Source organism: Petaurus breviceps, unplaced genomic scaffold, assembly GCF_028583685.1.
Source record: "Petaurus breviceps papuanus isolate PSGF00001 unplaced genomic scaffold, PetGlider_PUasm1.0 186, whole genome shotgun sequence".
Taxonomy (NCBI): domain Eukaryota; kingdom Metazoa; phylum Chordata; class Mammalia; order Diprotodontia; family Petauridae; genus Petaurus; species Petaurus breviceps.
Window position 1 is genome coordinate 21165342 of NW_027185798.1, and position 25485 is coordinate 21190826.

Sequence of the window (25485 nt, forward strand, 5' to 3'; positions counted from 1 at the left end):
TCAGTGGAGGGCTCTCTCCACAAGGGTCTGGGGTGGAAGGTCTCTTTCTAAGGTCAGGATAGTCGTGGGTTACCCTCTGTCCACCCACGAGTCTGGGAGTTCACTATTCACTAATTACACGGTGTTCGGGGGCTCCCTCCACAAGGTTCTGGCTGCGAGCTGTCTTTCAGAGGACTGGTTCGAAGTGTGAGACATTCTCTCTACGAGAGGATCTGTCTGGGGGCTTTTTCTGAAATCAGGGTCCGGTTGGGGATCCTCTCTCCCCAAGTCTGTACATGGGAGCTTTCTTTCTGAGGTCAAGGTCTCTCTGGGGACTGTGGGAAAGGACCCTTTCTGTTACCTTCAGAGTCCCCAGTCCTTCCTCTCTGTTTCTCCCATTCAGCCCCAGATTCAGGTACTTCTCTAGCTCCACGAACTCCTCTCTGTCCCAGCCTCTTTCCCTCCCTAACCCTTCAGCTCCCGCTCGCCCTGTGGGTCCTGGCGGCCGAGCCCAAGCCCTGATGTCAGAGAACCAGGCAGAGAGGCTGGGTCTGGAGAGGACGACTGGGGAAGGGAAGGCAAAAGAAGGGACGGAAGGGTGACCAGCTTCTGCAGTCGCGCAGACAGTGCCAGCCAGCCAGAGCCTGGGCTCCCATACTTTTTCCTTGGAGTCGGAGGAAAGCCGGGTCCCGCGATCGCAGCCCTCGAACTTTTTTTGTCTCCCCTCCATTCCCCTCCCCCTCACGTCTGACCCTGGACCAAGACCCGCGCGGGACAAAGGGAAGGCTCTCTGGGAGAAGCAGGAGGTGTTCCTGCAGCTCCCCAGGGTCGGTCTGGGATCCCTTAGGGCGCAGACACGAGCCGGGCTGCACGCCGGAGCCCCCTCCCTACACCGCCCGGTTGGCACCACCTTCCTGCCCAAGGCCCCTTCCGGCAGGCAGACCGGGAGACTGCCCCGCCCAACTCCGGGCGTCCCCTCCCCGGCCAGGCGCAATCACTGTACAAAGGACGGGTGGTGAGCGGGGTGGGGTGGGGGCGGGCACCCCGAGCTCCAGAGGCCAGGCCAACAGGGAGCTAGGACCCGCACGCGGGGGGGCTCTCAGCCTCAGCTGCCCGCTGTGCCCAGCGCAGAGCTGGATCTCCGAGGGGGCGGACGCTCGCCTGCCGCAGCCCCACCGCTCCCTCCTCTTCGGACCCTCGCTGCTCTCCCCATCCGGATCCCGATCTGCACTCGACATGCCGGCTTGGGGCCCCGCCCTCGCCCTGGCTGCCCTAAGCCTGGTCTGCCTCCTGGCCCGATGGCTGGGGCGGTTCACTGACGGTACCAGAAAGGAGCCAGGGCACAGGGAAGAGGAGGACGCGAAGGAAGAGGTGGTGGACGAGGAGGACGAAGAAGAGGAGGAGGAAGAAGAGGAGGAGGGAAACCCGGCCTTCTGGGACGGCTTCCGCGAGGGCCAGGAGCTGGGGCCGGGGGGCTGCCGCCTCCTGTTTAAACGCTCGGCCCTGGCGCACTGTCTCCTGCGCACCTTCCGTAGGTCGGTGGCCCAGAGCGAGCCTGCCCACAGCTCGTGGTTCTCAGGGCCCCATCTACAGACCTTCTATCATTTCATGCTCCCGGCAGGCCAGGGGCTCCAGCTGGCCCGGGAGAACCTACAGCTGGCAGACAATGGGCTGGTGGCCCTGGACTGGGTGGTGGGGCCCTGGGCCCCCAGCCCGCAGGTGATGACTAACGCCTACAGCTCCCCGCCGGTCCTGCTGGTCATCCCCAATTCCTGGGGCCGCCTCACGCGCAACGTAGTACAGCTTTGCCTCTTGGCCCTGGAGAAGGGCTACTACCCAGTCATCTTCCACCGAAGGGGCCATCAGGGCTGTCCGCTGCTCAGTACCCAGCTTCAGACATTCGGGGACCCCTCAGATCTCAAGGAGGCGATCACCTATATTCGCTTCAGACAGCCAGCTGCGTCACTGTTCCTGGTCAGTGAGGGCTCGGGCTCGGCCTTGCTACTGTCGTACCTGGGCGAGTGCGGCTCCTCCAGCTACACCACGGGGGCGGCCTGTATTTCGCCGGTGCTCCGCTGCCGGGAGTGGTTTGAGGATGGGCTGCCCTGGTTCTACGAAAGGGCCTTCCTGCTGCACCAGAAAATCACTCTTAGCAGGTGGGTACCCTAGGCAAAAGGCCCAGAAGGCAGCCCCGAGGAGCAGCAGCGGAGGTGACCCCCCCCCCACCTACACCCCAACCCGGGCTGCCTGGGAAATATTTGGCTGTCTTTAACAAATGTCAGGCCTTAGGAAAAGTTAGGACCAAGTTCTCTTAAATGATCCCACTGTGGGAAAGACCCAGTTTTAGTTGAAAGTGTTAAATGCTTTTCAGTTTGGGCTGGCTTTCTTCTTTCTACTTAATCCACAATTTTCTCACCTGAGCAGCCTGGGTGGATAGGTCCAAAAATGGATGCTGGAAGGAACTGTATCCCAGTACCCAAACAGGACTTTTACTGAGCTTGGCAACAGAGGAAGCAAGAAATAGGGCACCCAAAAGGTGAAGTATCCTTAGACCTAGACAGATGTCACAGAAAATGCTGGAAAGGGAGTCCCAGTTAAGGCCCTGACTTGCTATGTGTGACCTTGAATAAATCACTTCCTCTCTCTAGTCTAAGCATCCTACCTCGGAAAATGAGAGGGTTGGATGGGATGGTCTCTAAGGTTCCTTTCTGGTTCTAATATTCTCTGATTCCCCTCAGTCTTTTGAACCCTGAAGAGCTGGAGAGCGGGTGTGGCTTCTCAGTAGAGAGGGTTACATGGTCTGAACCTTGGGGGAGGGGAGTGACACTTTCCACAGCAGATAACCCAGTCTTCAATAGTCAATATGGTGATGAGGTTAAAAAAATAGATTTCTGCCTCCCTTTCCTCATTTTTCTTCTCTTTCTTGCCTCCCTCCCCCCAATAACGAGAAGAGCAAACCTCTTGTGCTCAGCAGAGCTGCCATGGTAACAGAAAATCCAGTCCAGGAGCCCAGGTGTCCACATTTCTTCTTGGTTGCCATGGTTTTCTAGGTCCAAATGACTGATAATAGAGACCACCACCCTGTGCTTCCACCACCACCATACCACCACCATGGTGACTCAACCACTCCTGAGCCTTAGACAGCTTCCCAAAATCAGGGCTGAGGAAGTGGGGTAGAGGAATCCAGAGCTATGGGAAGTAACTAGTGGTCAGTGAGTTTGGGGCTGAGGACTGTAGGCAAGTCTTTTTTGGCCAAGCAGATGACCTCATCTACCTTGAGCTGTCATTCATGGTCCACAGAAAGGCTCAGGTTAGCTGACTCTTATGGTGAGGGGAGATGCTATTGAGATTCATGCCCGAGAACTGTCACTGTTGTAATCAGAATTGGAAACAAATGCAAGCTCATCTCCCCAAACATCCATCCATGCACATCTCATTCAGAGTCCATTTTCAGATCCACTCCCTGGACTACTTGCAGTGAATTTTTAATTCTGCCACCATGCACCCTCTTGGAATGCTGTCCCTCGACGCCCAGCCCATATGCAATCAGGATAGGCAAATAACTTTTAGCATTAGCCCAAGCAAAATATCACGATCTGCTCCCCAAAAAGATCGTATATTCATAGAATATTAGAGCTCATAGGATTCTCAGAGATCATTTAGTTCAATACCATATGGTAGAGAAGGAAATCAGAAAAATGGAGGGATTTGGCTAAGGTCATACAGTGAGTTATTTGGGGCAGGGGAAAACTGAAAAGGCCACATCCCCTGATTTCCAGGCCAGAGCAATCAGCGAGTCTGTTCAGTGGACCAGAACTAGGCAACTAGGCAACAGGGATACAAGGACAGGAATCAAACAATATTTACCATCAAAGACCAAGGATACCTTGTTTTGGAGAAAAACCTTATGTGCACATGGGAGCTTTCTCCCCTATGTCAAGTCAGCCCAAACTGAAATAATCTTTCCATCACTTGCTATAATGGATTCCCAGAAGCATGGCTCTGGTGAGCAGGAAACCCTATTTAAAACCCCTTGAACCGGTTTTTTACTCCCTTTTGTGTATGGGACTCCTTGGGCAATCTGGTAGTCTTTGGATACCTCATAATCAAATAGAATTATAAAGACAATCAATTATACTGAAAATAAGCATGGAATATTTTTTCCCATCCAACTTCACAGACTCCCCCAATTTTTTTCTTTGGGGTGGCTAGGTGGCGTAGTGAATAGAGCACGGGCCTAGAGTCAGAAGGACCTGAGTTCAAATCCGACCTCAGACCCTTAACACTTACTGGCCACATGACCTTGGGCAAGTCACTTAACCCCAAATGCCCTACTTTGCACCCTCCAAAAAGAATAAAAAGAGAAATTTTTCTCTCTTGGAGGTCTGTGGATTCCAAATTAAGAACTCCTATTCTAGAATAATATCCCCAGAAAGGAGAAATCCCAAACTCGAAGAAATAGTATCTGCAATAATCCACTCTGATGTTCTTTATTCTTCTTCACCCTCTCCCTGCCTATATGTACAGTCTTTGTTTGTTGTTGACAGATATGCTACAGCCCTCGATGACATAGTGAACACAGACAAGCTCTTTATGAGCCGCTCCCTGCGGGAATTCGAGGAGGCCCTTTTCTGCCGGACCAAGAACCTCCCCATCAGCTGGGACACCTATTGGGATGACAATGATCCCCTCCGGGACGTGGACGAGGCCGCGGTCCCCGTGCTCTGCATCTGCAGTGCCGACGACCCCGTGCGGGGTCCTCCAGGCCAAACCTTGCCCACCAAGCTCTTCCAGAACAACCCCTACTTCTTTCTCCTGCTCAGCCGCCATGGGGGCCACTGTGGCTTCCTCCGGGAAGACTCTTCCCCTGCCTGGAGCCATGAGGCTACCCTGGAGTATTTCCAGGCTCTGACTGAATTCTTCCGGTCCGAGGAGAGGGTGAAGGGGCTGTCCCGCCACCGCTCCTCGTTCTTGGCAGGCCGTCGTCGACGATTTACTCTGCAGAAGCGAGAGGCAGCACCTACTTCCCCTCGACTCGAGGAGATGTTTAGCTGGAAGCGGTCATACACAAAATGAGGTCCACGGAGACGCCCCACATTGCTCCTGCCCAGATTCTGATGCCCCATGCTTCCATTCATCAGCTCAGGTCTCAGACGGAATCGTGCCAGTGCCAGCGCGGAAAGGAGCCGTTGGAGGGGACAGCCACCTCCCTCTGTTTAGCGACATTGTCGGTCAGTGCGGGGGAACCTGCTGAAGGCCTTTAGGGACCAGTTTCTACTCCTCAAAGAGGGAGCACTTCTACTTGGGTCATTCCAATTCATCCTTATTCCGGCCACCAATTTTTCCCATCATCATGGATTTCAAAAGCCAAAGAAGGACCTGCATTTATGAGATAGGAAAGAGCCAGGCATCAGCAAAAACAGTTGTTTTCTTAGAAGGATCAGTAAGGATACACACAAATGTGGTGTCCTGTAACAGATTGTGAGGCCAGAACTCAGCCCTTTAGTCACTTGGTAGAGAGAACTCCAGAGCCTTAAATGCAAACATCCTGTGTTTATGAAGTCCCGCCCTATTCCCTCTGGCTGGAAATCGCTGTTGTGAAGACAGTAGCTGTTTCAGGCTGGTATCCTGGTTAAGCCTCTCAGTTGTATCAGTATCACCCCAGCATCAGAGAAAGCTGGAGTCCTCTCAGATGGAAACAGGGTCTATGGGCAGTCATGAATTCTGACCTGTAGATCACCCCTGAGCCTTGAGCCTGATGAGGACTGGGAGGAGACATGAAGATCACATACAAGCTTTTCCTTAGGTCTGCTCTCATCTCCATTTTCAGACTTTACCTCGCTGTCCCCTTCGTAGAAAATTGTCTATGAGGAGGCTGACAGAGAGAAGAACAGAGGGGATGTGAAGGCCTGTCTCAGTAGCATAAAAATCCACAGTTGAGCTGGGGAGGAGGGGTTGGAAAGACTGATTTGGGACCATTAACCAAGGGTTCAAGGACCCAGGGCTGCTCTAGGCAGGTCCCTGGGATGGTGCCAGGGCTAAGGAATTCTCAGGGTCAAAAACAGCTGGGGAACCAGCTTCCCGGAGATGTTGATATGTTTTCAAGTACCTTTTCCTATATCAGGGCATGACTACTTTATTCCAAAAAGCTGGACCATAAACTCCCATTTCCAACTTGTGGGCAAAGTTTAAAGGCTCATATTGCTTTATGTAAGGATGGAAAGGCAAATTCAAAAGCCTCTCTTTTCTCTCCAGGGTTTTCTGAACCACTAGCCTATTTCTAGACATGGCCACTAGAGACTTTTCTATACCCCAGGGTCAGGAGAAAGGGAGAAATATCCCATGTACTGTGAGTTGGAAAGGCTAGGAATCCTGAGGGGGTTGCTGTCTTTTATTTTTTGAGGGGCAATGGGAGTTAAGTGACTTGCCCGAGGTCACATGGCTAGTAAGTGTTAAGTGTCTGAGGTTGGCCTTGAATTCAGGCCCTCCTGACTCCGGGGTCAGTGCACCAACTATTCACTGCACCAACTAGGCACCCCCCAGTGTCTTATTAATACTTGATTTTATCTTTTTTTTTTCCTGCCCAGTTATTTGAAAGTCCATTCACACTGAATCTAGGACTGCTTGGAGGCATCTCTTTTTCCTCTGATTTATTATAATCACTCATCACTGAAGGAATGCTTAGTTCTGTGGGGGAGGCAGAATGAGATGAGTCCTAGACCGAAGATGTGAGGACATCCTTGTTTATGCCCACCAGGTATATCATGTTTGACTAAGACACAAGATCTCATGACTCAGGATTTTATTTGAACCATGTTACTCATACCAGGCTAGAGAGTATTTCTTCAGATATGACAAAGCCACATCCTGGTGTAATAAGCAACAAGAGAGTTTTAAAAAGAGATACAGCATTTGCCAAAGTCACGCATGGCTTACAGCCTAGCCTCCGACATCCTTAGTGGCAGAATCTCGGCTCTGCAGATCACAGCACTGCTGCTATCTGGAGGCTCGGTCTAGTGGATTTAGCAATCTGCCATGGCTTCAGAGATAGACAAAGCTTGATTGTTCAGAAGAATCTCGTTTGGGGATTATGTGGGCCTTGCTCTTCCTCCTCTGCTACCATCTAACCTTGGGCCGGTGCTAGTAAAGCCAAGGAAAAGCAGCTGAACCATAAATCCAACTACTCTGAGGCATAAATGTTGCTTTGACAAAAGGCTGGGTGAGAAGGTAAACAGTCATGCCTGTGCCAAAGCCCAGCACGGTTCTATGCCCATGGCAGGTGCTCAGATACTGCAGTGAATGAATGAATCAGCATCTCCCCTATTGAGACTTTTTTTTCCCCCTCCTTGGCAACCAGTAATTCAGAGCTGGGTGCAAAGTCAGAAATAGCCTGGTGGCTTTAGCAGCTCATGTTGATTTCGTGCCCCATCTCCAAAGGAGATTTTTTTAGGAAGAATGAGGAAATAGCCGTGTGAACTTGAGCAAGTCACTTAACCCCAATCGCCCCTCAAAAAAAAAAAAACAATGAGGAAAAGGAGAAAGAGAGAGGAGGAGGAGAGAATAGGAAAAGACAAGGGGGGAGAGGAGAGGATAAGGTGGAACAAGAAGCTGATAACAGAAAAGCAGCAATTACAATTGCCTTCAGGTTTCTCAGGTATTTGCAGTGACAAGTCATCAGGACAAAGTCCAAAGACGGTGTTAGGTGGTCCAAACACTAGCAGCTCTCAGGGGGAAGTCAGGAGGAAATGGGTCAGAACCACAGAGCTATTTACAGGTCCACTTAGTTCCACTATCTTATTTTTTCATTAGGGAAAATTGGGGCCCAGAGAAAGGAAGTGGGAAAGCCTTGTAATTACCTCACACCCAGAAACCATCCACACCAGCTTGCTAACTGCACAGGGAAGTTGTCTCCTTTCCATAACTCAGGTTCCTGATACCTTATAGCAGGGGTGGGGAAGCTTGGGCCTTGAGGCCACAAGTGACCTTCTAGATCCTTAAGTACAGTCTTTTGACTGAACAAATCTGATTTGTTCTGTAAAACTTAGATTCAGTCAAAAGGCCACCCACACTTAATGTCCAGGAGCTCAAGCCTGCCTGCTGCCGATTTAGGGAGTGTGACCTCTTGCCTGGTATCCAGGGCAATTCCCAGAGTTAGATGAAGTTAGGGTGACTCCATCCTCCAGTCTGAAAAGGTCTTACTCATTCTACTGTGCCTGAGGAAACAGCCAGCCAAGTTGGAAACACTTGAGGCACATAATTTTGAATATCTGACCCTTTGGGGGGGGAGTGAAGGTTGAAAGTGTTTTGCAGACAAAATTCCATCAGACAGAAAAGTCACTGACTCAGACAGAGTTGATTCTCAATGCACTGGGACAATGCCAAATGTCCGTATGACCCATCTGGAGGCCCACTTTAGGAGGCTTATAAGCAGAAGAGAAAGAAAAAAAATTAAAGACTAAAATGAAGAGGCCAAGGGAAGGAAGCAATGCCTCAAGTCCTAGAAGTGAAGGTCTCTTGATTGGATTGTCTACAATTGGATTGGATTTTTTGGTTTTTGATTGATTGGAGAACTGGCTGGATCAAAAGGTGAACAGCTATCTCTGACAATGTCTTCAAGTTCTACCAAGTCTCTGTCTCTCCTCAAGCCAAGAATTAATATTTTATTTCCAAAAGCCTAGGAACTCATAGGTTTCAAGTTCACCCTAGAACCTCAAAAAAAAAAAAAAAGAGAGCACAGAGGGGCGGCCAGGTAGCACAGCGAGTAAGAGCACCGGCTCCAGTGTTGGAATGACCTGGAGATCGAATCCGGGCTCAGACACTTAGCACCCACCCAGAAACACCTGGCCATGTAACCTTGAGCAAGTTACTTAACCCCGATTGCTTTAAAAAAAAAAAAAAGAGCACAGGCTCTCCCCCTAAAACTGGATGATCCAGAATCATCTGCTTACCCAGGATAGGAATCCCTCCTCAGGGTATGAGACAGACATTCATCTGAAGAGTCAGGATGCCTGGGCTCTGCCAGGACAGTTTTGGTGACTTCTGAGAGCTTCCACTAGGTATCCTTTGTGCCCACCTACCCTCGGGCAGCCATCAAGTGGACGACGTGGCATTGCCCCTCGGGCTCCAAGGAGAGAACTCAACCACAGCTGCCCACAGCTGCAGGAGGCATTTGTAGGCACATTTTATGTGGCATGAAAGCAGTCAGGTCAATAGAGGATTTAGAGTCAAGAACTGAGTTTGAATCCTGCCTCACACACTTCTTAGTGGTGACCCTTGGGCAAGTCACTAAATTTTTCTGCCTCAGTTTCCTCACCTGTAAAATGGAGAATAATCCCACCCACTGCATAGGGCTGTTGTGAGGGTTGAATGAATTAACATGTCAAGTGCTTTGCAAACTTATATAACTGCTATTATATTATTATTATTAATTATCCCAAAGTGGCTTCTTACAGAGGCGAGTGTAGCTTGAGTTCTGAAATGGGAAACCAGTCAGATATCTCCTGCTTTGGAACATTAGTCAGAACCTGGAGGAATTTTGGGAAATAAAACAGGCCTCTTGAGAGCTGAAAAGTCTACTCCACAGCAAGATTCTAGAAGCAAGGAAGGGATATAAAGAATTTTTTTAAATGGTAATATTACCCCACTAAATGGGCAGAGCACATAAAAAATATTCAGTGATTGTTCTATATTCTAAGTAGCTGAGGAAATAGCTAGCATTTATACAGGGTTTTACAAATATTTATCTCACTTGATTCTTGGGAGGGAGGTGCCACCATTACCCCCATTTTACTAATGAGGAAACTGAGGCAAACAGGTTAGGTGACTTACATAGAGTCACATAGCTAATGAGTGTCTGAGGGTGAATTTGAACTCAGATCTTCCTGACTCCAGGCCCAGCATCTTATACACTGCAGCACCCAGCATTTAGCCCATCTCTTGAACTAACGGCTGGCAATCATATAAAAAAGCTTTTCAGGTCTATTCCTCCAAATCCCCCACCGAGCACCCCCCATCCCTGCTTAAGAAAGAGCCAATTTATAACCACTGCATTCATCAACCATGTGGTCAGACAGAAAAATATTTTTTACTTCACTGTCTTGGAATAGGAAGATTTGTCTTTTGGAGATTGTTTTCTTTCTTTCTTCCCCCCACCCCGGCCCCAATTTCTAGTCAGAAACAAATCCAGGACATTTATCCTCTATCATTTGGGTGTGGAGCAGGGGGACTGAGACATTGTTCTATGGCCACCATCTGTTGGGTGGCTGTTGCCAGTGGTTTTTAGCTCCAGCCTCTCTCTCCACAACCCTAATCTAGAGTTTCTGTTTAATTAATAACCAGACCTCTTGCTTCAGTTAATCATTTCCTAGTGGTCCAGAAATTTTCCCAATTGTCAACACTGCCCGATGGGTAGTACACAGGCCCTAGCCCTGTCTCTCGCCACGATGGCACTCCTCTGGGCTGTGCTGAAAAGAAGAGTGGATTAGAAATTTGGCAACCCAGACTCTGGTCTTACCTATCACTGTACTTCCTCCAGACATGCGGTCTCTCCAAATGATGCAGTCAACCAGTCCATGCCTTCTCCTCCTGGATTGTAAAACTGGTCCATTTACTGTCTCACCCCTTTTCTCATCACACAATGCCCTGATAAACATCAAGCTATCTTACAGAATTATGCAAGCAGGCCTCCAAGGACCTTCAAATGAATCACCCATCAAGCACTGTTTTAGATCCCAAGACAAATGCAATATATTTCCGTATCAGCAGGTAGGATCTTTAAAGCTGAGGCAGAAATTTGAGACTCTTTAGGTCTTGGTTTTGTCAAGTAGGAAGTGGAGATGGTTGAGTTAATGTCCCTAAGAACTTAGGTGGGAAAATGTTCTATAACTCGAGAGGTCCATTCTGATGCTATTCTATTGAAATCACATTTAACAGTCTAGTTTTATCAAAGGACCTGAGTTCAAATCCTCTTTTCTCCTGTACTGTTGGGGAAGTCACACCGTCTGTATTCTTCGGCTTCTGAATCCTATTATAGTCAATAAAGCTATACTTCAGGAGACAGGTATTATCTCTATTTTGTTTTTGTAAATGAGAAAACATTGCCATGGGTGGGGGGGAAGGGAGGGAGGGGGAGAAAATCTGAAACTCAAGGAATTGAATCTTGTATACTAAAAGTAAACAAAGTAATAAAGACCAAAAAAAAAAAAATGGCAAAACATTTTTAGAGATGTTGAAGGACTTATCTAGAGGCTCACAAAGCTTTTAAATGATTTGCCTCCAGGTCAATGACCTTCTCATGCTTTCCATGACCCTTCTGGAGAGCATTTATGTGCCATTTTGACAAGCATACCTTCCCCTGCTGGATCTGCACTCTGGAGCGTAACTTAAGGTGAAAGGCACCCTACACGCTTGAGCATGACCAAATTAACCTTTGGTATGTTGAGCTAGTGAGAACAGAGGGAGAATTTCCTTAGCTTTTTCATTCATTGGAACATAGGTTTAGAGATGGAAGGGGAGTTAGAGGTCACCTGAAGCCCAGAGGTGTTAGGTGACTTCTCTAAAGTCACAAAGGTGGAGCCAAGATTTGAACCCAGCTCCTCTGACTTCAAACTCAGCAACCACTCCAAGCACCACACTGCTTCACCGTCTTTTTCTACCCCAATCAATACTGATTTATAAGCATTTCACGGTTTATAACATGCTCTCTTCAGAACACTGAGATAAGTGGCATAAGATTTTACAGGTGAGGAAAACGAGGCAGAGGAATGATTTGCCCTGTGTCACAGCAGGGACTAGAACCCAGGACTTGGCGCCAAATCTGTCTCCTATACTGCCATCCTATTGATTAGGTTCCTGAGTTAACAAATAGGGCTGTGGAAATGGTGCGCTGTAGAAAGAGCAGTGAACATAACCGACTCCTTCTGGCTCTGCCATTAAATAGGTATATGAATCTGGCTGCTTCCAGCTTAGACATTCTGTGACTTCAAATCCAGGAGAAAGGTACATGCAAGTGCTGTCACATTTCTACAAGCCCTCTGTTTGGCAATTGGGCCCAAGAACTGCCCAAGTCCAGCAATTCCTGTGGCTATTCATGACTAGAGTGCACACGTGATGGATAAGATCCATTTAGAACCTCTGTCTTCAGGGAAAATCAAGAAGAGACCAAGAGCCCACAGGATTACTTTGGTGACAAGGGTGTGGTAGCAATGCTCAGGGAACGCATAATTACACCAGGGTCAAGCGAAATATGTGATTTTACTATCTGTAAGGTACAGGAATAAAACTTTTTAAAAAAGCTCATTGAGACTGCATGTACTAAAATTACTTTATTACAGTTGATTTTTTTTTAACTTTTCCTTTGCTATGATACAAAGGATACTTACAAACAAAATATTACATATGACCTTGTTTTCTCTCATTTTCTGACAACTTGGTAACAGCTTTAAATGCACAATCTATACAATTAATACAGGTTATATATGAGCTATAATGTATGCAGAACCAGAAGAATACTGACAATATACTGTACAATAAGCCTCACCAGTTCGTGCTGGGGACCATCTTTACCGAAGAGAAAATGCACACTTGTGCCATCCATACCAACTGGGGCTCATATCAAAGGAAGGGCCTCATTCCCCACTGCAGCCCTTTGTGAGCCTCCACTGTGGGCATCTGTATGGTCTGGAAACTCAGAGGACGAGACAAAGGTGCAGTTAAAAACAAATTTATTAGTAATGGTGGCAGCATGTCACATTTTCAACATGATTCTCTCTCACCCTAAAAATCAGTCCTAGTTTCCAGAACCAGAAGTCCTTCACCCACCATGAAAATGTGACAGGCTCATGGGCTGGGGGAGAGGAGATGGCGACTGCCACAAGAAAGGCAAGTGATCAAACCAAATTTTTAGTCCTATGGAATCCTTCATTTCTCCCCCCTACCACAGGGAACTAACAAGTCACAAAGGCGCTCTTGATGAAACCCAACTAGACCTCCTTAGAGCACTGATAACTCAGGGCACTAGTCTTCTTTAAATATTCATGGAAATTACTGAAACACACTCTGGACAGCAACATACTCCAATAAAGAAAGGCCCTATGAACCATTAAAAGTAGTTTCCCTTGAGTGGTCCACCAGAGCTGGTCCTGGGCTGTTACACGTGTGCATCCAACTCCCAATGGCCTACTCAGAACTGATAAGGTCACAGCTTTTTTTTCCTTTCCTTTATTATTATTATTATTTTTTGTAAAAAGGCAACCGACTGAGCATTTTTTTTTTGATGAATGGCAAAATAATTATTAAAAAAACCCCTAGCATTTGCATGGATAATGCAAATGTAATAAAATGGCCTTTAAGAAAGGAGATGGGGAAAGGGGAAGAAATGTGATGAAAATCCAAGATGGAGAAAAATGGACTTTTTTTTTCCTTTTTAAAACTTCTATAATACCTGTGCAAAAAAAACAAAACAAAACCCAAAAACAAACAAACAAAAAAAAAAACAAAAAACCCCCACCCATGCTGGAGATGAAGAGATTCAAGGGGAAGTGAATATATTGTATAAAATTAAAAACATAAATAGGCTATCTGGATGGTGGGTAGAAGCAGAAACCAATCTGGGTCACAAAAAGGATTATACATTCAAGATGCTCTTAAACCCAGTGGGATAACTTATGTTAAAATTGTGTTAATAGTTATGTTAGAAATCTCAAGTTTGTTTTTAAATCTTCACAATACAAGCAAAGCTGTTTTAAAATATACACTATACACATTTCTCATAGTCTCTCCCAGCCTCGTTAATGCACATCATACTATCTTTCTTGTATACAAAAACAAGGGGGTTCTTATAGCTAAACTGCTCAAAGTAACCCAACCATTTATTACCTAAATGTCTGCCTTAAATTTTAAATGGGTTATTGACTTCTGAATAATCACATAAATAGATTTAGCAAAACAAGTGTTAATAAAAACTTCTTAAGCATTTACAATTGATCAAGTTGAAATAGTTTGGGTGAATTATACACGCTATACTGTAAAATGTCACTTATTTACATCAGACCCTCATCCTGTTTTATTTTTTGTTTGTTTGTTTTTAAGGAAAAAAAAAAGTTGGGAGAATGTCCTTAATTTTCTAACCTAGAAGCAAAGGGTCTTCATAAAAACAAAGTTAACATGACCACAAAGTTCTCTTCTCTCCCAGAAATCCCTCTTCTTTCCCTCCCCAATTCTGCTATCCCTTCTCTCCATGAAGACTGTTTGCATTTTTTCAAATGGGCTCTTATCTCATTTCAAATTTCAAGGGAACTTGGTAAAATTCCTCCTCCAATCTACTTCTGGTCTCTTCCATGTTTACTGAAATGCTCTCACCCATCCTGCCTCTGGCTGACTGGGATCCTTCTCGGACATCTTTTTTGGCTGAGAGTGGGAGGAGACACAGCCATGAAGTTGGCACAACCACCACCTAATCTGGAATAGGAGGTTTAACACACTAACATTATGGCAGAGGGAAGGGAGGCGATTCACTGAGGAATGACAGGACATTTGGAATGGGCACTGAAACGAGCCGTCTGCTAGGATGTCCACACTGATGGAAACCAGCATGCAACACACCAAAGACAAAAGGGAATGGGTCTCACTCTCAGGGAAGGATGGTCTGGGCAGAACGGTCACAGGGACCACTTAAAACCCATCCATTTGGCAACTGTAGCCTTCTGAACTGTGTATTTCACCTAAACATGTATAGTTTAGGGTGTAACGCTCCTAAGCTCAGAAACTGAGAACCTGTTTCCATTAAACAGATCTCCATACTTTCTATCAAGTGACCCTAATACATATATGTTGGGATGCTAAACTATTCAAAAGCAAAGATTTTAACTTTTCATGAACATTGATGTCTCAGTTCCAAACATGGCTAACCTAAGAAACGCTATCATGAAGACATGTCACATGGGCACTTAAAAAGCACACAAACCAGGCTTCATAGCCATGAGAGTTGAGACCTAGCACATGGTGGGGAGGAAGGGCAAAACGACCCAAGTGTTCCAGACATGGGATCTTGGTGCCAACAAAGAGTTCCATTCATTTCACTTGAAGTTCCAGCTGTAAGGGAGCCCAAGAACAAAAGAACCAATCCATAAGGTATCTACTGCCTGTGTAATTGATAGGACATGAAAACACTTGCACTTGAAAGACAAAACACTTCTGCAAACATGGGCATTGGGGAAGGGAGTTCGCCTGACCTCACTCATGTTTGAGGATATGGAATCATTACATTAAAGAAAATTACTTTGCTTCAAAAGTATTTAAACTTGACACACAATTAAGCCTCACATCCCCCTGCATACAACATTTAAGCGTTAATTCTAAGCTTTCCTAGGATGGTTATAGGGTTAGATGCTAGGGCCACAACGGGCAATGACAGCGACTCCTCTCTAGCTGGCACAGATCTATAAACTTTAGTACAAAAAACTCCAAAAAAAAAATTACAGAAACTAGGTCAATTTGTTACCTACATATTTACAGTTAATTACACGGTTTTCACTCACAATTGCTAACTGTGCAGGTGGAAGTACCCGTACTTTGGAGGCATTACTGGGTATGAAGACACCCTTTTTATTTGTCCCTTCACAAGTCTCAGCTCTTCTCCACTCTTTCCTGGCAGACTACCCAGACATGATCTGGTTGGCTTGTCCAGTGCTCATCCTGCTGCTTTCACAGGGAGGCTTCAGAGAGAGTCCAATATTTTCTATATGAAAATAAAAGGGGTGGGGAGAGGGGCACAAGTGGGGTGGGATGGGGATGGGGAAGATGTTCAGGAAGTTTTGATGTCTGGCAAACAGTTAGCAGGGTAGCAATCATGGCAAATAGCTCTCCAATTTGACTTGCTTACCTCTGGGAAGACAGGAAAGGCAAGCGTTCAGAGACCCATAAGATAACAGATAAGGTGCACAATGAGTCTGGGGTCTACTTGGTTCATCTCCATCTTCAGACTACCATCAAGCCACAGGTGTTCTCTGCCAGGTACATGGAGGGCTGGGAAGCGGTACATTCACTAGAAGGGAAACTGTTCTACATGGCCTTTGTAGACAGTCTGGGAACACTGGGAGTCAGTAGAACACAGAAATCAATGGAGGAGATCTCAGCTTCGCCTTCTCTTCTGGACAGTGTTTAACAAGACAACTTCCTTCTTTACAGCATTAACAGCTATCAACAGAGCCCACAGACGTCTCTACAAACATTCCGAACGTAGCTCTAACTGTAGTGATTTCATCAAAGTGCAGACAACGTCACCAGACACAGCAAAATAGACTTCAATCAGTAGTCCCTGCAGACAAGAGGAGGCTGTAGGAAGCTCCAAGCACATTCTTCTCGAGTGTCCAACTGAGGACAGGCAAAGTTTACAGTCCCTCCCAACCGAAAGGGAAGCCTTCCAAGGTACAAGGCTGAGCCTGACTCTGAAAGGACAAGGGAAATGGGTTCTTGGTGGGCAAGAAGCTTGAGGTGAATGGATGACCTGAGCATGACAGGGCCTGCTGCTGCTGGGAGTCCTCTAGCAAATCCCACCCTCCTCACCGAGAGGATCCTCACACTGTGCACCTGGGATCTACCCCTTGGGAGCTGAAGGAGCAGAATGAAAATAAACCTCTTACAGAAACAGAGGGTCACCGCTTGGAGACCACCGTGAGGGAGCTGCACCAGAGTGAACAAGCCTCAGGGGCCCCTTAAGACCATGAGGAACACCAGGCTTCACCACCCCTTCACTTCCTCTCTGTGGATGCCACTTTACAGGGCAAGAGGACCAAAGCATCACCTCGAGGCCCTTGCACGGGTGTGGGCCCCCAGCATCATGAATCCTCACTCAACAGCTGAGTTGGGTCAGTGGCAACACCCCTGCCCATTAACACAGGAGGATCACGCTACTTGTGCAACACAGTTGTGGAACTTGTGGTCTCTGGAAAGGAAGCCCTGCCTTGTCCTTTTCTCTTTGACTTTTCTCTGCTCTGGGCTGTATCACTTCCCCAATACCACATCCCTCTAAGGAGCAGAAACTTGGGTTGCCTTCTGCCCCTGCACTCTCCTGATTGTTTTCAGCTGAGTTCCATACTGTGGGTTCACTTTCTCAATGCCGATGGCCTGGTTTCCCTCTTTCTTCAGGAGCCGGAGGCATTTCTGACCTCAGAGGGCTGAAGGGGTCACATGCCTGGAGTGATCCATGTTCTCAAAAAGACCAATCCAAAGAGCATACACTCATAAGTGATGTTGACCACTCTGTGCGGGACCTACACATTCTTGCCTTAACTGAGAGAGTTGAAAAAAAAAATATATGTATTTATAAATATATATATATATATACATACACACGTGCTCCCTCATATATGTATCCATATGTGTATACGTATATATAAAAAGAACAGGACCCTAAGTGCTTTGATGCAAATGTACAGCACTGCCAACATGTCCATCTCTCTATTTATATATATATATATGTACACACTCATATGTATATACAATATACACATACAAACGATAGCGCTATCCCAAGAAGTGTGCATATTTAACATAGTGTTCTGTTTAAAAGCCAGTAGATCATGGCATAATACAATTTATTTCCACTAGTGAATGGCACACATGGAGGAATGCAAAGGAGGTGTTTCAAGTATAAGAAAGTTATCTTCACAGGTGAAAATAAATAGTATTATTCCAGTGTCCAACACAATGCATTCTGCAAAGAATGAAACACACCAGACATCTGGTCCTTCTATCAACGACTGCAGTTCTAAGTCTAGAGTGAAAATAGAGTCAGTAGAGTCTGCCTTCCAAACTGACAAAGATGTCTAGAGTTTTCATTTTAAAGGAAAGGGGGAGAAGAGACAGGAAGGATGATGGTAGTTTTTTTAGTTACTGCCCTTTGCTCACAGGCAACTGGCTTCTACGGCATCCTGGGAGTCATGGAATCTCAGAGATGGAAGGAACCCGAGAGCTCACATTGGCCTGACTTCACTTCCTGGTTGTACAGATAGGAAAAGTGCAGCCCCCAGAGGCTGAGAGCCTGCCCAAGTCCTGTGGAGCTGGCTGGTGACCAGGCCAGGGCAGGCCCCTGGCCATCAGGCTTCTCAGTGCAGTGCTCTTCTCACTGTACCCCAAAAGACAGCGCTTCTGTGACACTGCTCAGCAAGCGAGAAGTGTTATCTGTCAGCTGCAGCTTGGGGCTGTTCAACTCTGGGAGGAGGTAAATGTGCAGACTGGCAGGGGAGGGGGAATAAAATATCTTAAGGTACCAAGTTAGTGATTCAATGTTAACAAAGAAAGGTGAAAGAAAGCCCATGCTGTTTTCTACTACCAGAGGTTCTGGACACCAGATATAGCACTTGCAAATTGCTGATATACCTTTTACAAATTCCTCATAATCACTAGGTTGCATGTTTTCCTAAACACACACAGGAAGTAGGCATGCGTCAGAACTCAGGAGAGGTAGTATGATCTGATTACAGGTTGGCATTGCAAACTGATTCAGAAAGTGCTTGCCTCACTCAAAACCATCCAAGATTCCTTTTATAAATTTCTCTACGGGATGAGTCCCACATGGAGATTTTACAGAAGATTTTTTCAAACGCACACACACACAAACACAAATCAGTTAAAATCTGAATCAGTTTTTGCAAACTATCTGTTTTAATTAAAATATTAACCTAATGGAATAATCCAGCTCTGCACTTGACCAACACATAAAGCTGGTGACCACACAATCAAAGCCCTATCGAAGAAGACCTCTGGGGTCAGTGTTGCCAAATGTCCAAGTACCCAGGCTCAGAGATAACATGAGGGAAGAAATTGATTTTGGTTAGGCCAATGCTCTTTTCACTCAAGTCTACAGAAGGGAAAGAATAAATAACTTCCGCTCAAAATGGATCAATGGTGCAACCAAGGGACTTTCAGTTGTCTGGACTTGGTTAAATTCAATTCATTTTGCCCCATTAGCTCTTCTACACACAAGTGCTGGGTGTTCCGCACCCCTCAGCTGCCACTGCCATGCTACAATCCAGTGGGTATGTGAGAATTCCTCTCAAATAGAAAAACACTGTCCAATAAACCTCATTTTCTGGAAGCATTTGAATTGGGTTTTACTGCAAAAAATGGCTAACAAAATACATGTGTTCAACAAGCAGGTATGACAAGCAGCTGTGACGTTTCTCTTTGGACCTGTGAAGAGCTGCAGTGAGAGGTACATTTCTAATTGGATTACCCTGTTATATGGATCATTGTCCTACTTTCAGGAACGTCCCTTTTACCTCTTAAGGCAAGGGCTTTCAAATAATTTACATAAAAAGTATTTTTTTTCCCCATCTGGCTTTATTAAGATGCCTAATATCCTTTAAAAAGGAGAAGATTTGTGAGAAACCGGATACCTCAGCAAATAATCATGAAGTCGGTGGGTGGGGATGGAGAGATGTGCCATTGACAGGGACTGAGGATAGAGAAGGGCCTTGGGGCACTAGGAATCTCTGTAAGGTTAAGTTCTAGAGTTAGCAGCTAGAGTTCTCTTCAAGACAAGCTAGGAAGGGGAAGAAAAAATAAGTTACAAGAAACTTTGGTGATGGGAAAGAACATCTACCTCAACCCAAACTTGACTAAGCTGGTTTTAACTCCAGGACTCCCTGGTACCAGCTTGGCCACCCGGCACTCACTACAGTACCAGGAAACTCCTTTCTCAGTCCCAAAGGTTGATCCTTCATCATAAAAACAAAAACAAAATAACAAACACACAAAAAACCCAACAAAAAGGTTTCGTCAACAGACTCCCTGACCAGTAGAATGTATTTTTAAAATTCTGCCAAACCTCCTAGCTCCTTTTCAGCAGTACTGTTGACACAAGAGCATAGAGACTTCTAGAAGTGGTGTCTCCTATTTTAGGGGAGGGGGGGGTTTAATCTGCTACAAAAGATCACAAAGCCTCAACAAATGGGAAAGTTGTAGAGCAGTGCAGCAATGGAAACGGCCACTGGAAAGAGCACAGAGGGGCTGCCCCATGCAGCCCAGCCACAGTGGTGACAGGGGTTAGGCAGCAGCTGGTCAGTCATTGGCTCAGCGACTCCTGGTACACTGTATGGCAACTAGACACCAAAACAATTGGCTCCACTACATGTAAACAGGACATTGCAACAAGCCAGAAGGGGGGATCCCATCCAGGTCTGTGGAGTGTGGGGAGAGTGCCAACAGGGGGTAGCCTGCAAACATGGCGTCCTTCACACACGTCTGGCCTTGGGCACAGATTGGCTCTGTAGCTTTTGTTTTCCAAAGAGAGCTCAAGGATGAGCAGGGGCTCCAGAATGATTCGGGTCCTCAGCTGCAATGGGAGAAGCAGCCCATGTGCAGTATTTGCAGCCTTTACCTGTCCCCACTCATGCAGGAAAACCACTGCACGGACTGGAAGGGGAGGTACCAGAAATGAGGCGCTTCCCTCCCAAGGCTCAAAGAGGAGGTGCCATGACTGCCCCCTGGACACAGAGCACACCAGCACGGTCTGGACCACTAACAAGTCCGCGCAGGCCCCCCTCCCCCAATAAAAGCCAGGCAAACCTGCTTCTGACCCCTGGGAATGGGCAGCTCCCTGGAAACCTTTGGTGTCTGCTCTGGGGACACTGGGGGGCCAGGCCAATCTAACAAGAGTTATAACCTGGGGAGGGAATGTAGATCTGGCCCACGTGCTAATCTGCCTTAGCAAACACACATTGCCTGCCACAAGCAGCTCTGAAAAATTGTGGGAAACTAGGGGGCCCCCAACCTTCCATGAGGCCTCTGAGGATTGAGGCACCCAGGGAGCGGCAATGCAAGCCCACCAGGCTGCATTCAGAAAGCGCCCCTTTCTGGTGAATGCCTTCCATTACGTACACAGGGGTTTTCCACCCATACCATGCCCAGCCCCGGTTCCCCCCACCCCCAAAGTAATAAAACAAAACAAAACAAAACAAAAAACCACACCCAGCAGCCAAATACGATGACATCCCATGAGCAAACACAGAACGGAACGCTTTACAAAATGAACAAACGATTCCATATGCACTCAGCTCCCACACTGCAGCGCCCATGTGACATGGCTGTGGTGATGATGTCTGGAGGCGGCAGTTGCTCTCGGCAGACAGCTCCAGTGGAATTGCCACGCACGATTCTTGTTGGAGTTATGTATAAGACATGTGTGAACCATTGGATATTTGTGAAGTGACACTTGTGCTCCTGCTCATGCCCTGCTCTGTCCGCCCACCCGAAGCCGTCCGCCTCAGAGCCTGGGGGCTGTTGCGGACTCCCATGCCGCTGCCTCGAGGCACCCCTTGCATTGGCCCCGAGGGATGACCCCACGGCTGGGGTCCACCTTGCATTGGATGGCCCCAAGCTTGAGGGGGGCCGCCCATGGGATGGCCCCAGTGAGGGCCAGGCCCCCCAGTGGGGTTGTGGGACCAGCCTGAAGCTCCAGGATAGCTGTGGCTGAATGCCTCGGGGGAGAGATTGGAAAGGACCATATTACTAAAGCCCAGCCTCATGCTCTCAGAGTCAAAAGCTTCAATTTCTCTGGCCTGGCGCTCCAGCAGGCTCCGTATTCGCTCCGTGCGTTCATTCTGCAAGGCCAACATTTCTTCTTCAATCTGGGTTGGGAAGGAGGAAGAAGAAACTTTTAGACACCAAAGCCTGTGGCCTTCACTCCCCCTCCCCTGGGGCCTCCTGAACACTCCCCTACAATTCCAATGCCCTTTTTCTTTCCAGCTCTACTTATGGGAATACTCTTCATCCCTTTCAAAGGCTATTTCTTGCTTGAAGTCAGCTCTGGCTAATCTGGACATCTCCATTCTCTGAAGCCTCATTCTAACTGGTAACACCACTTGTATGTCCTTCTCATACAGGACCTTAATTACTAGGCTCTCTGAGGGCAAGAACTTTGCCTTATTTACTTCGGTCTGTCCCAGAACCTCACAAAGGGTGTTGTATGTGTAAAGTACAATGAATTTGAGATGAATTAAACCAAACAAAGAGAAGGCAGTTTTCTCAGCTCTGAAACACTATTACAAGTATTAACTAGCTTTTTGGAAACACATTCAAAAGCAAAATCAATACCATATAATAAATATATTATACAAGATAGTATTAATTTAGCATTTCCCAAATGTGTGTGTGTGTGTGATACAACTAAGTGCTAAAAGTTCAAATTTTATCAGGATTGACTTAACCTATGTGACAGCTGTCCAAAGGCTGCTGCCTTTGCAGTACATCTATTGAAACAGTTTACGCCCAAATTTATCCAATATTTCAATTCCATATATTCACTTTATTTTAAACTAAAAGTCAAATTCAGAGGATTTCTAGAGGTCAAGTAAAGGACCTGGGATAGTTACAACAGATAAATGGGGAATTAAAAGGGAAAAATATCCTTTTTATGTGGTAAACTTTATCCACAGTTTCACTGAGTGAAAAAGTTCTAAATCTGTAAACAAGGATGTCTAAGATTGCAATCCTGGACACAGCTAATGCAGGGATGTACTCTGTGCAACCACATAGGTATATAAGGAGCTTTGTTTTTCTTGCCTCCTCAATAAACAGGGCAGGGGAAGAAGGGAGAGAATGCAGAACTAAAAATTTAAACAAAAATGAATTTAAAAGAAGGGAAAGTTACTTGATTCCTCAGAGTCTCTCCTCCTCTGGCAGGGGAGGGAGCTGGCTCTGGGGGTCTCTGAATCCCTTCTACCTACTCTAGATTCTATGAAGGCTCCTTGGCATCTTCCTTTCTCTTGTCTTCCAGCAAATGTAGTCACTTAAGTATTTCTTCACCTAAATACCGCAATCATTTTTCCCCCATTAATCTTTTCCTAACTTCTTGCAAACACAAAGCTTCCTAACTATTGCTGTCATAGGTATAAGCCAAAATGTTCTATCTTCAGCCTAAGCCAAAAGCAGGCAAAGATAGTACTAAATGTTGAATTTGCTGATAATCTGTTAAGGATCTAGTCATCAGCCACCCTAAAGCAAATCTCATTAAACAGAAGCACAGAATATTTGGCTTGAAAATAAGTTCGTTTTTTAGATAAGATAATGATGTCAGTTCAGGTTTACATGCACTATTGCTTCTTGCCAATGTCACCTTCTAGCCTGAGATAAGGCTGTAACACACAACTCTTCAATTGTTCATCGGTTCTTAGCTCTTTGCTATTTCCACAAGATCTGATAATGAAAGCATCACAAAATAACACTGCTTGGGGCAATACTGTAGGGGCTTTCAGCCAATCAATAGTAGGCACCTATGATGTGAAAGGCAAAAATCAAATAGTCCCTGACCGCCCACAGCTCGTACACATAAATCAGAGACAAGAGGAAGCACTAGTTGGGCCAGGGAGCTCCAGAAAAGTTTCCTGCAGCCAGTCACACACAAGTTCAATCTAAAAGAGAGGAAGGATTGAGGAAAGCAGAGGGGAAGAGGCCTGCCTTCCAAGCACAATGCAGAGATAGGAGGGGAGAGGGTGGTATGTGTGTGTGAGCACGCGCACCTACATCTGTGTAGAGAAGCAGGGAGGCCAGTCTGAATGGACTGTCAAGTGGTCAATCAGGCTGGAAAGGAAGGTGGTAATACGATGTCAAAGGGCATTCAGTGCCTTATTCCCCAAACACCTTCTATGGTGGCAAGCGCACAGCAGGGCTCATGAAAAGCCCAGAGAGGACTGCCAGGAAAGCAAGCCTCTCACCTCTCAGAGATTACAGGCACAAATACATGTCCCTGCCTATTTCTAGCTATGGCCAAGAGATTGATGTGTCCTGCTTAATTAACTGTGTTACCAGGGAGGGCTCTCGAAGGGGCAGGTTTACAGTGAAGCGACAGCAACATCAAAGAAGCGTCAATACAACTCTTTGTAAAGGGCACTAAGCACTTCTTTTCATTAAACCAAAACAAATTCATGTGGGACAGGCATTATAGATAAGTAATCACTTTGAAAACATCCTTAGGTTTAAGGTAAGAGGGAAATGATCAGAAAATAACCAAGTGGGTCGGTAGGGTTGGATTTCTCCCAACCCATCGTACAATTAATTTCTCCAGAAAGGTTGGCCTTTATAAATGTGTACCAGCTCCACAGAGAAGTGAACAACGCTCCAGGGGAAGGGTCTCCAGTCACGATGCCAAGAACACCGTATCCTGATTTTGACTCAAGAGCCCCCCAGACAGACACTATCCTGACCGAAAGCATCCCTAAGCTCACATGACCCTTCAGAAGTAAGGCTCCTCTGAAGATGGGCTGAGAGGACAATTCAGGTACCTCCCATCTGGCGTATAACATTCTGCATCATGTAAATGCAAGATGAATCTATGTGAAAGCTGAGAAAAATAGAAGTATGGACTTACTCACAGGGGAACTTTCATGGTTCAGCTTGGTGGCTTAGTCTGTGAGAACTTACTTAGAACAATTCCTTGCCACAAATGATCATCCATCTGGAAACAACTAAAATTCACTTTTGTTGGGTCATTTCTAGGGAAATATTTTTCCTTTGTAAACCCAACATGATAGACAGTTTAATAAATACTGCTTTGGTGTTTGTTCAGTCTAAATTTCTTTTCATCAGGCAACTGTATGACAATTAGGCAATTATGTGACAATCTTATTATGACATTACAGAATTAAAATATAGAAACTATCCTTGGAAAACCAAGTAGCACCTGAAAACAGATGCTTCTAAAACAAAATGTGGAGTGTCTATTATACTGACTGATTTTCAAGGAGCCACCGTGGGCCTGCATTTCAGAAGGCCACAATTACCATGGCATTAGAAATGTAGATTTTCAGTTGGATACAAACAGAAGACAAAAACAGAGATGCTAATTCTATAACAAGGGTACAGAGCCACTAGGTGGTGCTAAAACACAACTGGGCAATCATTATTCGACCATTTTTTCCGGATCTTGGGGCTAAGATTGGCTGATTATTTGGGGAGAAAAGCTGGGAAGAGGGAAGGGGTCCCTTTTGGCCATTGTTCATGAGTGTAAAAGATAATTTGACACTCTATGCTAAATCTAAAAGCCTAAATTCAGCAACCAGATTTACCTGTTTGTAAATAGGGCTTTTTTTTTTTTTTTAAATTTAAAGATATACAGGGGTGGCTAGGTAGCACAGTGAACAGAAGACCAGCCCTGGAGTCAGGAGGACCTGAGTTCAGATCCGGCCTCAGACACTTGACACACTTACTAGCCGTGTGATTTTGGGCAAGTCACTTAACCCCAACTGCCCTCCAAAAAGCAAAAAAAAAACCAAAAACATACCCATCTGGTTCTGGCTTCATTACACTGAATAGTAAAGAAAACCGACTTCCTGAAGCAGTCGGTCACATCATCCGCTATGTCACAAAAGTGAACTTAGGCTGCTAAAAGACTCCACCTGCACCAAGAGGAAATGTGAGGCCAGAGGAACACTGCACACTATACAGAAAGCAGGGAGGGCAGTATCACCCGGCAAGAATACAGAGAATCAGTGCGACAGGTGATATGTG

At 46.2% G+C, this 25485-nt stretch overlaps 2 protein-coding genes across 2 annotated transcripts in view; one reads left to right on the top strand and one right to left on the bottom strand.

Moving 5' to 3' along the window:
• Positions 1–1007: 1007 nt before the first annotated feature.
• ABHD15 (abhydrolase domain containing 15) lies at positions 1008–11037 on the top strand. Its single transcript, XM_069089754.1, has 2 exons — positions 1008–2135; positions 4527–11037. Exons 1-2 carry the CDS (start codon positions 1216–1218, stop codon positions 5053–5055), a joined length of 1449 nt encoding a protein of 482 aa, XP_068945855.1. The 5' UTR covers positions 1008–1215; the 3' UTR covers positions 5056–11037.
• A 1250-nt stretch (positions 11038–12287) lies between these two features.
• The window catches only part of TAOK1 (TAO kinase 1), a 152425-nt gene continuing 139227 nt past the window's right edge, over positions 12288–25485 (bottom strand). Inside the window, 2 exon segments of the mRNA XM_069089753.1 lie at positions 12288–21224; positions 21227–21608. Of these exon segments, the coding sequence (XP_068945854.1) occupies positions 21001–21224; positions 21227–21608 (606 nt within the window). The 3' untranslated portion in view covers positions 12288–21000.